At 40.2% G+C, this 18,034-nt stretch overlaps 1 protein-coding gene across 11 annotated transcripts in view; it reads right to left on the minus strand.

Annotated features, from left to right (window-relative positions):
• The window catches only part of RAPGEF6 (Rap guanine nucleotide exchange factor 6), a 212,071-nt gene that overhangs the window by 137,865 nt on the left and 56,172 nt on the right, over positions 1-18,034 (minus strand). For 10 of the 11 annotated variants that reach the window (XM_031010808.3, XM_055386558.2, XM_031010805.3 and 7 more), the window contains one exon: positions 548-617. The exons of the other annotated variant lie outside the window; for it this stretch is intronic. In XM_031010808.3, the coding sequence (XP_030866668.1) occupies positions 548-617 (70 nt within the window). The remainder of the gene's footprint in view (positions 1-547; positions 618-18,034) is intronic. 11 annotated transcript variants of the gene reach the window in all.

The following is an 18,034-nucleotide window of genomic DNA, read 5'->3' on the forward strand; positions in this document are numbered from 1 at the left end:
CAAGGCAGATGGATCACCTGAGGTCAGGAGTTCGAGACCAGCCTGGCCAACATGGTGAAACCCCCACAGCTACTAAAAAATAGAAAAACTAGCTGGGAATGGTGCCAGGTGCCTTTAATCCCAGCTACTCAAGAGGCTAGGGCAGGAGAACTGCTTAAACCTAGGAGGTGGAGGTTGCAGTGAGCCAAGACTGTACCATTGCACTCCAGCCTGGGCACCAAGAATGAAACTCTGTCTCAAAAAAAAAAAAAAAATCACTTGAAAACTCATGGTCCCCTTTTAAAACTTCTAATTTTCTGGTAGAAGGGGTAAAAAATACCAAATCTGCAAATTATATCTAAGTGTATCATGTTTCACACTCTCTTGAGGATCAAAAAAAGTCTGAATAGACAGAAACAGATAAACCTGGTAGATGGTTCTGATGCTACTTGATAAAATCTCTAAAAGGTCATAGTAATAAAACCTCCTTAAGTGTTTAAAGCCTACTACATTTAAAGTTAAAACTGAAGCATATCAAAAACAATTCAGCATTCTTTAAAGTTCTTACCACAATCATTTCTGAAGGCTCTAATACAAGACAATCACATCCTCTTTTTCCTCCAAACTGCTTACCAAAACTATAAAAACAGAAAAACAATTTCTTTAGCAAAGGTTATTAATAAAATATATCAATATAGGAAAAGAAAACAAACAAACAACAAAAAAGCCCTGAGATATTATCCAAGAAATTCTGATCCTGTCACAGTATTTATGTTAAGATTTTCTAAAAAAGAAAGAAAAAAAAACCTTTCTCTTAATTGTCCAGATATAACTGATCTCAATACTATATGAAAATTCTTTTTAAACTTCTGCCTTTAACTAGTCCCTAAAATTAATTATAAAAGATACCCGTCTAATCTCAAATTTCTAACATCTGTCAATATATGTTGAACAAAGAAAAAAATACACTTAGTAAAAATCTAATAAAAGTGATAACCTGATTAGGCAATTTAATAAAAGTAAATTACTATAATCTTTTGGGAGCAGTATTAAGACAACAGATACTAAAAATAGAAAAACTTAAAAAATATTCACACTTGAGTAGTCTCTTGGTATCCAACTGGGATTGGTTCCAGAATCCCCAAGGATACAAAAATCTACCAGTGCCCAAGCGCCTAACATAAAATGATGTAGCATTTGCATATAACCTATGTGCATCCTTCCATATGCTTTAAATCAACTTGAGATTTTTAATAATACCTAATACACCGGAAATGCTACATAAATAGTTGTTATGCTTTATTGCTTAGGGAATAATGACAAGTAAAACAAGTCTATATATGCTTAGTAGAGATGCAACCATCCATTTTTTTTTCCAGGATCAGCAGTTGCTTGAATTAATGGATGTGAAACCCACGGATATGAAGTGCCAACTATATATAAAGAAATGTAGTTAGATATAAAGATGACTTCTTAAAAGAAAGTGTTGGAGTCACAGCTCTTTGGAAAAAACTAAAGCTGGACCAGTACTAAAAGACAATATTTTTATATTCTTGGTCTCAGAAAGATTTCTCAGCATATCAAAAAAGAAAGCAACCACAGAGAAAAAGATAGGTTTTCATTTTAAAAGATAACCGGAATTTTTTTAATGAAGAATTAAAAAAAAGCCCTGTCAACTATACCAAGACACAAATGACTTACATATGAAATATACAGAGCGCACTCAAAATAATGATAAAGCAACCAAAAGTATTATCATATATGAAAATTTAGTGCCAGTGTCAGTTAGTAAATAAAACATATAAATATTACTCCAAAATAACCAAATGGAAAAAAAACATTAATCATTCAAACAAAACAAAATACCAAAAAACATCTAATAAATAAATAAGTCATTTATAAAGAAAATTATACAACTTCATTGATGGGCTAGAAACAAAGCTTAAAGTAACATAGCTATACTTTTATGGGAAGGCTAAATATTTAAAAATGTCAATTTCCCAAAGTATAAGGTTCTATACAAATAATAGTTAATAACAAAATTCTAATCAAAATCCAAACAAAATAACTTTTGAACATAACCAAAAAATCACTTATGTTTTCTCTTTGAGACAGCATCTCACTCTGTGATCACCCAGGCTGCAGTGCAGTGGTGCAATCACGGCTCACTGTAGCCTCGACATCCCTGGGCTCAGGTGATCTTCCCATATCAGTCCCAAGTAGCTGGGACTACAGGCATGCACTACCATGCCTGGCGAATTTTTTAAATTTTTTGTAGAGACAGGGGTTTTGTCATTTTCACTATGCTGGTCTTGAACTCCTGGGCTCAAGCAATCCACCCACCTTGGCCTCCCAAAGTGCTAGGATTACAGGCGTCAGCCACTGCACCAGGCCTCACTTGTTTTTTCTTAAGCAGAAGATCCTTATCTTTTGTTTCCCCCAAATTCTTGTATCACCTAATACATTTAAAAAAGCAAATCTGTAAAAGTTTGCTTTCATGCAAGATGGAATAACAGGGACTGGGTTTACTCTCCCACCTGAGGACAAAAACAGAAAACAAAACAAAATATATAAAACAACAATTTCAAGACACCAAAAAGAAGGCAGGGCAGGGCTGTAATTCCGGAGGGAGGAAACAAAAAACTAAGATGACTCTTGCAATACACCATTTTACCACCTACAGGCAAGAGAAGCATAACACAGCCTGACAATTTCGCTGAGTTGAAAAGCTAAGCGTTTTGGGGTGTAGATGACAGGGGAAAGATACTTAGAATTTGCAAGGCAGTGTTCCTGAAAAGAGGGAGAGCAGCAAAGAGATACGGGGAGAGAGAGAACAACATTGTGCACAAGAGTATGCATGAGCATTTGTGTGCATATATGCTTTGAAGAAAGGTCCTCTTGAGTCTTTGAGTGAGTACTGTGGATATGTGAGAACAAAGAGTCACAGAGGAAAGACGACATAATACATGGGGTACTAGGTAGGGTCCTCAGGAATGTATTTCCTCAGTAACAAAATAAATTAGTCCCACATTAAAGTGCTGAACTTGCGCAAATACATTTAAAAGATAAAGCTCAGAATAATCAAATAGATTCCAATTAGCTAGACTATACGTTAGAACAAAACCCAATACCACCTAAAGAGATGCAAAAGCTGGAACCCAGTGACATAAAATTCATGATGACATCAATAAAGAAACAAGCAACAACAACAAACCAGGCATGCAAAGAAACAGGAAAATATAATCCATAACCAAGAGAAAAAAACAACCAATAAAAACAGACCCAGAACTATCAGAAGTATAGAAATCAATAGACAACAATATTATAATAGCTATTTCTATGTGTGTTTTGTATGTTAAAGAAAGTAACAATAAATACGAACACAACAGAGAGATATAAAAAAGACCTAATGCAATTCTATCAAATCACATACGCAGACACATAAGGTCTGTTTGTTCCATTTATCAGTAATGTTAAAATTGGTGAGTAGCTTCAGACAGTGTCAACTTGACCCACCGTTTATAAAGTTTCCTCTCAATTTTCCATCTATTAGTTTTAGCATTTTTTTATCAGTACGTAGATTGAAAGCGTTATTAGGGCTATTAAAATACATATTTTATATTTTGATCATCCTTTCTGAATTTATTAGCTGGGGGCACTAATATAAACTCTCAACTATTTGAGTTCCTAGAACTACTGTTTATATAAAGTGAATTCACTGTATATAAAGTGAATCCTACAAAAAAGCTTCAGAAATATATTAATTTAGCAAGATTGAATAATACAAGCGCAATACCCAAAAATCAATTGTTTTATTGTATATTAGCAACAATCAGAAAATAAAATCTTTTGACTCCATTAAAAATAGAATAAAAATGATACATTTATCAAAATACATACAAGACTTCTACAAAGTTACAAATTTAAAAACTATGAAACATTGCTGAGAAAAATTGAAGACCTGATTAAAAAGAGATATATCTTGTTTATGGATTAAAATGGCAATTCTCTCCGAAGTGTTCTACAGATTCAATACAATCACAATAAAAATCCCAGAAAGTCATCTTGGAGGACTGACATAATGACCCTAAAATTTACATGGAATTGTAAAGAGCCTAAAATAGCTAAAACAACTTTGGAAAATAAGAACAAAGTTGAAATATTTATATCAGATTCTGGCACACTATTAAAGCTAGAATACTCAAGACAATGTGGTATTTTATCAACTTATAGATCAATAAAACAGGATAGAGAGAACAAAAGGAGACCCACAAATACATGTTCAACTGATTTTTGGCAAAGGTACCAAAAGAATTCAATGGAGAAAGATAATCTTTCCTATAAATGGTGGGAAACAACCAGATATCAATACAGAAGAAACAAAGGCAGTGGGGGATGGAGCTCTTAATATAACACCATAAACAAAAATTAATTATAAGTGGATCAGAGCCAGGCATAGTGGCTCACGCCTGTAATCCCAGCACTTTGGGAGGCAGAGGCTAGCAAATAGCTTGAGCTCAGGAGTTCAAGACCAGCCTGCCCAACATGGCAAAACCTCATCTCTACAAAAAACCACAAAAATCAGCCAGGCATGATGGTGCATGCCTGTAGTCCCAGTTACTCGGAAGGTTGAGGCAGGAGGATCACTTGTGCCTGGGAGGTCCAGGCTGCAGTGAGCCATGAGCATGCCACTGCACTCCAGCCTGGGTGACAGAATGAGACTCTGTCTCAATAAAGAAAGAAAGAAAAAAAAAAAAGGATCAGGGATACAAATTTAAAAATTAAAACTAAAATATAATAATAAAATTTTTGTACATTCCCTATATCAGAAAGTTCCCTTCTGTATGTCTAGTTTGTTCAAATACTTTATGCTGAATGAGTTTTAGATTTTTCTCAGATGCTTTTTCTGCATTTATTGAAAGGATCATGTGGTTTTTGCCTATTATTTTATTAATATTAATAAAGTATACTGTGTTAACTGACTTACAAATGCCAAACCAACCTTCCATTCCTGGGATAATCCCAACTTGATCATGGTATAAAATACTTTAAATATAAACCAGGATTCTGTTTTCTGTTATTCTGTTAACAATTTCCGCATGTATATTCATGAGGAATAATAATCTGGAATTTTCTTTTCTTGTGATTTTGGCCTAGTATTGGTAGCAGTAATACTGGACTAATAGAAATGAGCTGAAAGCATTTTCTCTACCATTACCCTAATACAAAGTCTTTTGGAATGTATGTAATAATGCTTCTTATGTTTGAAAACATTCAGCTGTAAAGTTATCTGGGTCTAGACTTCTCTCTGTACTCAAAGTTTCTTTTTTTTTGAGCCTTTTTTTGTAATGTACGTTTTTGCAAGATTTGCCCAATTTATTGATAGCAAGTTGATCATAAATTTCCTTTGTAGGCCGGGCGCGGTGGCTGACACCTATAATCCCAGCACTTTGGGAAGCCGAGGCAGGTGGATCACCTGAGGTCAGGAGTTCGAGACCAGCCTGGCCTGTTTCTACTAAAAATACAAAATTTATCTGGGCGTGGTGGTATGCCCCTGTAATCTCAGCTACTCAGGAGGCTGAGGCAGGAGAATCACTTGAACCCGGGAGGTGGAGTTTGCAGTGAGCCAAGATCATGCCATTGCACTCCAGCCTGGGCGACAAGAGCAAAACTCTCGTCTCAAAAAAAAAAAAAAAAAAATCCTTTGTAATATTTTAAATTTCTTTAGGATGGTCATGTCCCCTCTTTTATGCCTGATTCTGGAAATTTGTATCTTTTTTTTTCATGGTCAGTCTAACTCAAAGTTTATCAAGTTTTGTTAACCTTTTGAAAGAACCAACTTTTTGTTTCAATGATGTTTCTCTGTTATTTTTCTTGTGTTTATTTCATTGATTTCCACTTGAACCTTCCTTGAGCTTGCTTTTGAGTATACTCTGTTCTTTTCATTCATAAGATGGAAACTTAAGATGACTAGATCAAAACCATTCTTTTCTCATAAATATGATCTAAATTTCCCTGAAAGTACTGCTTTAGCTGCATCCCATAAATTTTGATGTGTGTTCACTTCCACTGTGTTCAAAATATTTTCTTCTAATTTCTCTTGAAGTCTTCCTTGGTCTATCATTCATTTACAAATATATTATCTAAATTCTCATATTTCTTTCTGATATTGATTTATAACAGAATTCCACTGTAGTCAGTGGACAAACTTCAAATGATTTCATTCCTTTCAATGTAATGAGACTTCTGTTATGTTACTAGATTATACGCCCTATCCTGGAGAATGACCCATAAATCTTGAAAAAAAAGATTACATATCAGATCAAAGTAGTTGGTAATACTTTTCAAGTTCTACCTTTACTAACTTTCAGTCTAGTGGTTCTATTATTGAAAGACTTTTGAAATCACAAACTATAATAGTTGAACTCCTACTAATCCTTTCAATTCTGTCAGTTACTTCATATATTTTGAAGCTCTGCTATTAAATATACAATAAAAATTGCTATGTATTCCTAATGTATTAATCCTTTTAACACTACAAAATTTTGCTCCTGGTCTCTAGTAATATTTCTTGTCTTAAAATCTATTTTGACTCAGGCTCTAGTTCTCTCATGAATATAGTTTGCCTGGTATATCTCTCAATCCTTTTCAACTTATTTGTGCTTTTACAGCTAAAGTGTGTTTCCTGTATACAGCAGATAATAGGATTTAGAATTGTCATAGAACCTGATAATCTCTTTTGATTGGAATATTTAGACTATGCACGTGTAATGAAATTACTAACTTGTCTGGATTATGTCTACCATTTTCCTATTTTTTAAATGTCTCATCTGTTTCGTTCCTCTGTTCTTCCTGTACTACCATCATTTCTGTCAAATATTTTTGTTTAGTATCCCATTTTAACTCCTTTGTTGATTTTTTAAATGTTATTTTTGTTATTTTTTTTTTTAGAGATAGGGTCTCATTCTGTTGCTGAGTTGGAGTGAAGTGGCATGATCATAGCTCACTGCAGCCTAAAACTCCTGGGCTCAAGCTATCCTCTCACCTCAGCCTCTTGAGTAGCAAAGACTACAAGTGTACACCACCACACACGTTTTTTTTGTAGAGACAGGGGTCTCCCTATGTTGACAAGCAGATCTCAAACTCCTGGCCTCAAGTGATCCTCTGGCCTTGGCCTCTCAAACCACTGGTATTACAGGCATGAGCCACACTGTACCTGGCTGATTTTTGTTATATTCTTGATGGTTAATCTGTGGGATTGCAATATGCTTCAGGAACAAGCAAAGGTGGTCCACTCTCACCACTTCCAATCTACTCCATACTGGAGACTCTCACCAGTACAATAAGGCAAGAAAAGACATTAAAGGCATATAGACTGGAAAGAAAGAAATGAAACTATGTTTAACATAGTAGACTGATCCTGTATGTAGAAAATTCTAAGGAATCTACAAATATAAACTACTAGATCTAATAAAAGATTATATCAAGGTCACAGGATATAAGATCAATATGCAAAAACCAACTGTATTTCTATATACTAGCAATGAATAAAATGAAAATGAAATTAAGATACAATTCCATTCATAATCCTATTAAGAAGAATAAAATATTTGGAAATGATTTAACAAAGGTGTAAGACTTATACACTGAAAAATACAAAATATTGCTGAAAGAAATAAAAGATAAATATATGCAGAAGCAAGCCATGTTCATAGGCTGGAGACACAATATAGTTAAGACTGCAATTCTCCCCAAATTAATCTATAGATTCAAATCATTTCCTATCAAAACCCCAACAGGCTTTACCGTATAAATTGACAAGCAAATCCTTAAATGTATATGAATATACAAAAACCTAAAATAGCCAAAGCCATTATAAAAATGAACAAAGTTGTAAGACTTACTGGATTTGAAGTTACAATAAAGCTACAATAATCAAGACAGTCAGGATTGGTACCAAGACAGAAAAATAGTTAAATGAGACAGAACAAATGGTACAGAAAACAAACACACACATTTATGGTTAACTGATTTTCAACAAAGGTACCAAGGCAATTCAATGGGGGAAAAAAACAGCCTTTTCAATAAACCATGCTAGGTAAAATGAATATGCAAATATCCATATGCAAAAATATATATATACAAACAAAACAAAAAAATTAACTCACAATGGATCACAGACCAAAATGTAAGAACTAAATTTTAAAACTTCTAGAAAAAACTGTAAGATTAAATAATCGTGAGGTTGAAGATTTCTTAGCTATGACACCAAAAGCTCTATTCTCAAAAATAAACCTTAAATTAGATATCATCAATATTAAAGTTTTATGCTTCAAAAGACACTATTAAGAAGTCACAGACTGGCTGGGCACGGTGGCACATGCCTGTAATCCCAGCACTTTGGGAGGCTGAGGTGGGCAGATCACTTGAGGTCAGGAGTTTGAGGCCAGCCTGGCCAATGTGGTGCAACCCCCATCTCTACTAAAAATAGAAAAATTAGCCAGGTAGTAGTGGGCATTTGCAATCCCAGCTACTTGGGAGGCTGAGGCAGGAGAATTGCTTGACCCCGGGAGGCAGAGGTTGCAGTGAGCTGAGATCACGCCACTGTACTCCAACCTGCGGAGCAGAGCAAGACTCTGTCTCAAAAAAAAAAAAAAAAAGCCACAGACTGAGAGAAATTATATGAAAACCACATATATGACATAGAACTTGGATCCAAAATAGATACATTCTTACAATTTGATAAGACAGTACAATTTAAAAATGGAGAAAATGTCTGAATAGACATTTCACCAAAGAAGATACAGGAATGTCTAGTAAGCACATAAAAAGACCCCCTACATCACTCATCACTACTGAACTACAAATTAACATCACAGTAAGACACTGTTAAATATACACCAGAATGGCAAATAATATAAAAGACTGTCAATACCAAGTGGTGGTCAGAATGTAAAATGGTACAGTCATTTTATAAACAATTTGGTCTTTTCCCAAGAAGTTAAACATGTACTTACATAACACAGCAATTCTACTCCTGCATATCTATAATAAAGAAGTGAAAACACATGGCCATATAAAGACTTTTATGTAAATTTTGATAGAAGCATTTTTGTGACAGCCCCAAACTAAAACTAAAATTTTCAATTTTTTAAATCTTCCGAATGGATAGACAAAATGCAGTATCAACAATTTAAAAAATGGACATGCTAGAATTGATATGTGCTAAAACATGGGTGAGCTATAAAAACATTATGCTAAACGAAAAAAACTAGATTAAAAAACTATACAACATATTCCATTTACATAAAATAGCAGAAAATTAAATTTTAAGTAAAATACTCTCTCTATATGTAAAATACTCTCTCTCCAGAAAGCCAAACAGTGGTTGTCTGATGAAGAAGGTGTGGAAAGTAGAGATTACAGAGGGGCAACCAGATAAAGGTCATCTATGAACCAGATAAAGGTCATCTATGAAAAATTTAGAGCTAAGATTACAGTTGGTGAAAAACTGAATGAATGCTTCCAACTCCCCACGTCTTCATCCCCAACTACTTTTTTTTTTTTTTTTTGAGAGGGAGTCTGGTTCTGTCATCCAGGCTGGAGTGCAGTGGCGCAATCTCCACTCACTGCAACCTCCGCCTCCCAGGTTCAAGCAATTCTCGTGCCTCAGCCTCCCGAGTAGGTGGGATTACAGGTACATGCCACCACACCGGGCTAATTTTTGTATTTTAGTAGAGCCGGGATTTCACCACCTTGGCCAGGCTGGTCTCGAACTCCCGACTTCAGGTGATCCACCCGCCTTGGCCTCCCAAAGTGCTGGGATTACAGGTGTAAGCCACCATGCCCAGCCCCCAACTACTTTTTATTAACAGATTGACAACAAGAATGTTTGTTCCACTCTGTCACAACAATGTACTATAGTTTTCCCCTAGTACAACAAGGAAAAAGAAAAGGCATTCAGATCAAAATAAGATCTGAATTCAAAAATTCTTATTCAAAAATAAGAAATGAAGCTGTTCATTCACAGATGACAAGATCACTTACGTACAAAAATACTAAAAAATATATAAAACAGCAACTAGAATAAGTGATTTAATAAGGTTGCAAGATGTAAGATCAGCATATACAATAACTCTACACTGAAAACTGCAAAACATCATTGAGAGAAATTAAAGACCTAAATAAATGGAGTGATGTACCTCATTCATGGTTTAAAAGAATCAACTATTAAGATGTTCACTTCTCCCTAAACTGGTTTATAGATTCAGTGCATTCCCAATCAAAACCTCAGCAGGTGTTTTTGTTTTTAATTAACACACTGATACTAGAAATCATATGGAACTGCAAAGAACATATGAAAACAAATAACCAAAACAATTTTTACGAAGTTGGAGGATCCATACTGGTAAGTCCTCTGAGCTGGCCACACCATGGTCAGGCCATCGTGACATTCCCGCCACCACTACCCCCAGCCTGTGATAATGTACCCTTGTGAATGTACTTTGTAACATTCCTCCCCGCCCTTGTGAATGTACTTTGTAACATCCTCCCAGCCCTTGAGAATGTACTTTGTAATATCCATCCCCTGCCTGCAAAAAATTGCTCCTAACACCACCGCCTATCTCAAACCTATAAGAACCAATGATAATCCCACCACCTTTCGCTGACTCCTTTCTTGGACTCAGCCCACTTGAACCCAAGTGAATAAACAGCTTTGTTGCTCAAACTAAGCCTGCTCAGGTGGTCACTTATATGGATGTGCGTAACATTTGGTGCCGAACACCCAGGACAGGGGAACTCCTTCGGGAGACCGGTCCCCTGTCCTCACGCTCCCTCCGTGAGGAGATCCACCTATGACCCTGGGTCATCAGACCAGCCAGTCCAAGGACCATCTCACCAATTTCAAATCGGTAAGCGGTTCTTCACACTCGGGTAAGTGGTTTTTTCACTCTCTACCTAACCTCTCTCGCCTCCCTTCAATCTCTCTCCTTTCAATTTCAGTTTCTCTCCCTTCCTGGTAGAGACAAAAAGGAGACACACTTTATCCGAGCATTCAAAAACTCTGACGTCGGTTACTGACTTGGGAAGACACATCTTCCCTTGGTGTCTGATCACCACAGGGACGCCTGCCTTGATCATTCACCCACATTCCCTTGGTGGCAGGTCAACTGTGGAGATGCCTGCTTTGGCTGCTCATGCCTGCTTTGGCTGCTCACCCACATTACAGCCCAGGACTCAGTCAGGGACGCCTACTGGAAGCCTGGTAGCTGCCCACCTCCATTTCTCCATGTCTCTACCTTCGTCCTTAAACTTACCTTCTCCACTATGGGCAACCTTCCGCCATCCATTCCTCCCTCTTCCCCCTTAGCCTGTGTTCTTAAAAACCTAAAACCCCTTCAACTAACACCTGACCTAAAACCTAAATGTCTTATTTTCTTCTGTAATACCACTTGGCCCCAGTACAAACTCGACAATAGTTCCAAGTGGCCAGAGAATGGCACTTTCGATTTGTCTTCTTACAAAACCTAGATAATTTTTGTCAAAAATTGCGCAAATGGTCTGAGGTGCCCTACATCCATGCATTTTTTACACTTTGCTCCCTCCCTAGTCTCTGCTCCCAGTGCGACTCATCCCAGATTTTCCTTCTTTCTCTCCCATCTGCTCCTTTCAGTCTCTGCTCCAAGCTCAGAGTCCTCTGAATCCTCCTTTTCCACTGATCCCTCTGACCTCTCTCCTTCTCCCCCGGCTGCTCCTTGCCAGGCTGAATCAGGTCCCAATTCTTCTGCAGCCTCTGCTCCCCCACTCTATAACCCTTCCATTACCTCCCCTCCTCACACCTGGTCTGGCTTACAGTTTCATTTAGCAATTAGCTCTCCCCTACCTGCCCAACAATTTCCTCTTACAGAGGTGGCTGGAGCTGAAGGCATAGTCAGGGTACGTGTCCCCTTTTCTCTATCAGACCTTTCCCAAATCAGCCAGCATTTAGGGTCTTTCTCATCAGACTCCACTAAACATATACAGGAATTCCAATATCTAACTCAGTCCTACAATTTAACCTGGAGTGACTTAAATGGAATCACTCCATTTAAATGGAGAGGTCATCCTGACCTCTACCCTCTCCTCAGATGAACAAGAAAGAGTTTACTTTCTAGCCCAGTCCTACGCAGATACCCGCCGGCTTCATGAGCCAGGCTTCCAAGAGGGCACCAGGGCAGTTCCCTGAGAGGATTCCCATTGGCAATACCAGACGGACTCCCCAGGTATAGCTAGGCAAGATTACACAGTCTCCTGCCTAGTCAAGTGGCTCAAAAAGGCAGCATACAAAGTTGTTAATTATGACAGGCTAAAGGAAACTACCCATGGTAAAGATGAAAACCCAGCCCAGTTCATGGCCCACTTAGCAGCTACCGTTAGACACTTTACAGCCCTAGACCCAGAGGGGCCAGAAGGCCACCTTATCCTTAATATGCATTTTATCACCCAATCCACTCCTGACATTAGGAAAAAATTGCAAAAGTTGGATTCTGGCCCTTAAACCCCACAACAGGATTTAAAAAATCTCACCTTCAAGGTGTTCAATAACAGAGAAGAAGCCACCAAGCAGCAGCATATCTCTAAATTACAGCTACTTGCCTTCACTGTAAGACAACCCACAACCACGTCTCCAGCATACAAAACCTTCAGAACATCCAAGCCACAGCTCCCATGGGCTCCATCAAAACCTCCTCATGGACCTTGCTTCAAATGCCAAAAGCCTGGCCACTGGGCCTCAGAATGCCCGCAGCCCGGGATTCCTTCTAAGCTGTGCCCTATCTGTGCGGGACCCCACTGGAAGTCAGATTGTCCAATTCACATCGCCGCTGCTCCTAAAGCTCCTGGAGCTCAAACCCAGTGTTCCTTGGCCAACTCCTTCCCAGATCTCGGCTTAGCGGCTGAAGACTGACGCTGCCCGATCGCCTTGGAAGACCCCTGGACCATCATGGATGCCGAGCTTTGGGTAACTCTTACAGTGGAGGGTAAGTCCATTCCCTGTTTAATCAATACGGGGGCTACCCACTCCACATTACCTTCTTTTCAAGGGCCTGTTTTCCTTGCCTCCATAACTGTTGTGGGTATTGACAGCCAGGCTTCAAGACCCCTTAAAACTCCCCAACTCTGGTGCCAACTTGGACAACATTCTTTTATGCACTCTTTTTTAGTTCTCCCCACCTGCCCAGTTCCCTTATTAGGCCAAGACATTTTAACTAAATTATCTGCTTCCCTGACTATTCCTGGACTACAGCCACACCTCATTGCTGCCCTTTTACCCGATTCAAGGCCTCCTTTGAATCCTCCTCTCGTGTCTCCCTACCTTAATCCAAAAGTATGGGATACCTCTACTCCCTCCTTGGCGACCAATCAGGCACCCCTTACCATCCCATTAAAACCTAATCACCCTTACCCCGCTCAATGCCAGTACCCCATCCCACAACAGGCTTTAAGAGGACTAAAGCCTGTTATCACTCACCTGTTACAGCATGGCCTTTTAAAAGCTCACAAATTCTCCTTACAATTCTCCTATCCTATCTGTCCAGAAACCAGACAAATCTTACAGGTTGGTTCAGGATCTTCGCTTTATTAACCAAATTGTCTTACCTATCCAGCCTGTGGTGCCAAACCCATACACTCTCCTATCCTCCATACCTCCCTCCACAACTCATTATTCTGTCCTCGACCTCAAAGATGCTTTCTTCACTATTCCTTTGCACCCCTCATTCCAACCTCTTTTCACTTTCACATGGATTGACCCTGACAGCCACCAATCTCAGCAACCCACCTGGACTGTACTGCCAAGGCTTCAGAGACAGCCCCCATTACTTTAGTCAAGCTCTTTCTCATGATCTACTTTCTTTCCATCTGTTTCTCACCTTATTCAATATATGGACGACCTTCTCCTCTGCAGCCCCTCTTATGAATCTTCCCAACAGGACATCCTCCTGCTCCTTCAACATCTATTCTCAAAGAAGTATCGCGTATCCCCCTCTAAAGCCCAGATTTCTTCCCCATCTGTTACCTATCTTGGCATAGTCCTTCATCAAAACACAAGTGCTCTCCCTGCTGTGTCCAGCTAATCTCCAAAACCCCAACCCCTTCTACAAAGCAACAACTCCTTTCCTTCCTAGGCGTGGTTGCATACTTTCGCCTTTGGATACCAGGTTTTGCCATCCTAACTAAACCACTATATAAACTCACACACAAAGGGAAACCTGACTGACCCCACAGACCCTAAGTCCTTTCCCCATTCTTCTTTTCGTTCCTTAAAGACAGCCCTAGAAACAGCTCCCACATTAGCACTCCCTAACTCGTCCCAATCCTTCTTCTTACATATGGCTGAAAAACAAGGCTGTGGGGTCGGAGTTCTCTTACACAGGAATCAGGCCCATGACCTGTAGTCTTCCTATCCAAACAACTTAACCTCACAGTTCTAGGCTGGCCCTCATGTCTACGTGCAGTGGCAGCCACCGCTTCAATACTTCTAGAGGCCCTCAAGATCACAAACCATTCCCCACTTACTCTCTACAACTCTCATAACTTTCAAAATCTATTTTTCTCCTCACACTTGAAGCATATACTTTCTGCCCGACTCCTTCAACTGTACTCACTATTCATTGAAACTCCTACAATTACCATTATTCCTGGCACAGACTTCAACCCGGCCTCTCACCTTATACCTAGCACCAAACCTGAATCTCGTGACTGTATCTCTCTAATCCATACGGCATTCTCCCCATTTCCCCATATTTCCCTCTTTCCTGTTCCTAATCCAGACTGCGCTTGGTTTACTGATGGTAGTTCTTCAAGGCCCAATCGTTAGTCATCGGGAAGGGCAGGCTATGCTGTAGTGTCTTCCACATCTGTCACTGAAGCTTCCTGCCCTGCCCGCTTCCATTACCTCTCAACGTGCCAAACTTATTGCTTTAACCCGGGCTCTCACCCTTGCAAAGGGACTACATGTCAATATCTACACTAATTCCAAGTATGCTTTCCACATCCTACATCACCATGCTGTTATATGGGCAGAAAGAGGTTTTCTCACCACACAAGGGTCCTCCATCATCAACGCTTCCTTAATAAAAATCCTCCTTAAGGCTGCTCTACTGCCCAAGGAAGCCGAAGTCATTCACTGCAAGGGGCACCAAAGGTCACCAGATCCCACTGCTTGAGGCAACGCTTATGCTGACAATGCAGAAAAAGCAGCAGCTAGTATTCCCACATCTGTCCCTCACGACCAGTTTTTTTCCTTCTCATTTATCACTCCCACCTATTCTCCCACTGAAACTATTACTTGCCAATCCCTTCCTACTCAAGGCAAATGGTTCTTGGATCAAGGAAAATTCCTCCTTCCTGCCTCACAGGCTCATTCTATCTTATCATCCTTTCATGACCTTTTTCATGTGGGTTACAAGCCAATGGCCCATCTCTTAGAACCTCTCATTTCTTTTCCATCATGGAAATCCATCCTCAAGGAAATTATTTCTCAGGGTTCCATCTGCTACTCTACCACCCCTCAGGGATATCTCAGGCCCCCTCCCTTTCTGACACATCAAGCTCGAGGATCTGCCCCCACACAAGACTGGCAGATTGACTTTACCCATATGCCCCGACTCAAAAAACTAAGATACCTTTTGGTCTGGGTAGATACATTCACTGGATGGGTAGAGGCCCACAGGGTCTGAGAAGGCCACCGCAGTCATTTCTTCCTGTCAGACATAATTCCTCAGTTTGACCTTCCCACCTCTATACAGTCCGATAACGGACCGGCCTTCATTAGTCAGGTCCCTCAAGCAGTCTCCCAGGCCTTCGGCATCCAGTGGAACCTTCATTCCCCCTACCGTCCTAAATCTTCAGGAATCGTAGAAAGAACTAATGGTCTCTTAAAAACACCTCACCAAACTCAGCCTCCAAATTAAAAAAGACTGGACTGTACTTTTACCATTTGCCCTCCTTAGAATTAGAGCCTGTCCTCAAGAAGCTACAGGGTATAGTCCATTTGAACTTTTATATGGATGTACCTTCTTGTTGGGCCCCAATCTCGTGCCAGACACCAGCCCTCTAGGCGACTATCTTCCAGTCCTCCAGCAGGCTAGACAGGAAATTTGCCAGGCTGCTAATCTTCTCTTGTCTACTCCAGATTCCCAGCCATATGAAGACACCCTAGCTGGATGATCAGTTCTTGTTAAGAATCTGACCCCTCAAACTCTATAATCTTGATGACCTACTTAGTCATCTACAGTACCCTAACTGCCGTCCGCCTGCAGGACCTTCCCCATTGGGTTCACCGTTCTGGAATAAAGCTGTGTCCATTGGACAGCCAGCCTGATCCCTCCTCTTCCTCTTGGAGTACTCTCCCCTACTTCCCTTAAACTCACTCGCATTTCTGAAGAACAGTAATAACCCTTATGAGCCTAATACATCCTTTCATCCTATTAGGTCTATTCATCCTTACCCTACTTTTTGCAACATGGCTTTACGCAGTCTCCCCCACTACTTGGACTGCACCCCAAAAACTTGTCATCCCTACTATCTTCTGTCTAGTTATACTCCTATTCACCATTCTCAACTACTCGTAAATGCCCTGCCCTTGTTTACATTGCCGGTTTACACTTTTCCTCCAAACCATCGTAACTGATTATCTCCTGGTTTTACCTCAAACCGCCACCCTTAACTCTCTCTTGGAGTGGATAGAAGATCTTCAGTGGCAAGGTACACTCCAATTCTTCTATCCTGAAGTCCTTTTTTTTAACTTTTCTACTCACTCTTATCCCTGCCCCTATTCTCCAGTCACTCTCTACCTCTCCCTAGTTACCTCCAGCACACTATCAATTGCACCCACTCTCTCCTCACTGCCTCCAATCCTTCTCTAGCAAAGAATTGTTGGCTATGTGTTTCCCTTTCTCCCTGCTCTTACACAGCTGTCCCCACTCTATAGGCTGACTGGGCTACCTCTCTTGTCTCCCGGCACCTCCAAACCTCCTTTAATAGCCCTCATCTTTACCTGCCTGAGGAACTTCTTTACTTTCTAGACAGATTTGGTGAGAACTCCCCAGACATTTCGCACCAACAAGCTGCCACACTACTCCGCATCTACTTACGGCACCTTTCTCCTTATGTCAATTCCATCCCCCCATATTTGGACCCCTAACCACACAAACAACTATCCCTATTGCCACTCCTTTATGCATCTTCCAACAACAGCCTACTGGAATCCCTTTAGGCAAACTTCCACCGTCCAAATGTTCCTTTATTCTTTATCTTCAGAATCCAGTCACGCACATTAACAAACAGATGGGAGCATTCCAACTTCGCATTACTGATAAGCCCTCTATCATTACTGACAAACTAAAAAACATTAGCAGTCACTATTGTTTAAGAAGACACCTACTCTGCATCTCACTCAATCCTTGGCTTCGCTCCCCCTGCTCATCTGACTCTCTGCCCAGCACCTCCTCTTGCTTGCTTATATCCAGCCCCATTGTGTCCGAAATTGGTGGTTTCTTGGTCTCACTGACTTCAAGAATGAAGCCGCGGACCCTCGTAGTGAGTGTTACAGTTCTTAAAGGTGGTGTGTCCAGAGTTTGTTCCTTCTGATGTTCGGACGTGTTCGGAGTTTCTTTCTTCTGGCAGGTTCGTGGTCTCGCTGGCTTCAGGAGTGAAGCTGCAGACCTTCGCGGTGAGTGTTACAGCTCTTAAGGCGGCACGTCTGGAGTTGTTCGCTCCTCCCATCCAGAGTTGTTCATTCCTCCTGGTGGGTCCATGGTCTTGCTGGCCTCAGGAGTGAAGCTGCAGACCTTCCCGGTGAGTGTCACAGCTCATAAAGGCAGTATGGACCCAAAGAGTGAGCAGCAGCAAGATTTATTGCAAAAAGCAAAAGAACAAAGTTTCCACAGTGTGGAAGGGGACAGGAGCAGGTTGCCTGCTGGCTGGCACAGCCTGCTTTTATTCCCTTATCTGGCCCCACCCACATCCTGCTGATTGGTCCATTTTACAGAGAGCTGATTAGTCCATTTTACAG

The sequence above is a fragment of the Gorilla gorilla genome, chromosome 4 (assembly GCF_029281585.2).
Source record: "Gorilla gorilla gorilla isolate KB3781 chromosome 4, NHGRI_mGorGor1-v2.1_pri, whole genome shotgun sequence".
In the NCBI taxonomy this organism is placed as follows: Eukaryota; Metazoa; Chordata; class Mammalia; order Primates; family Hominidae; genus Gorilla; species Gorilla gorilla.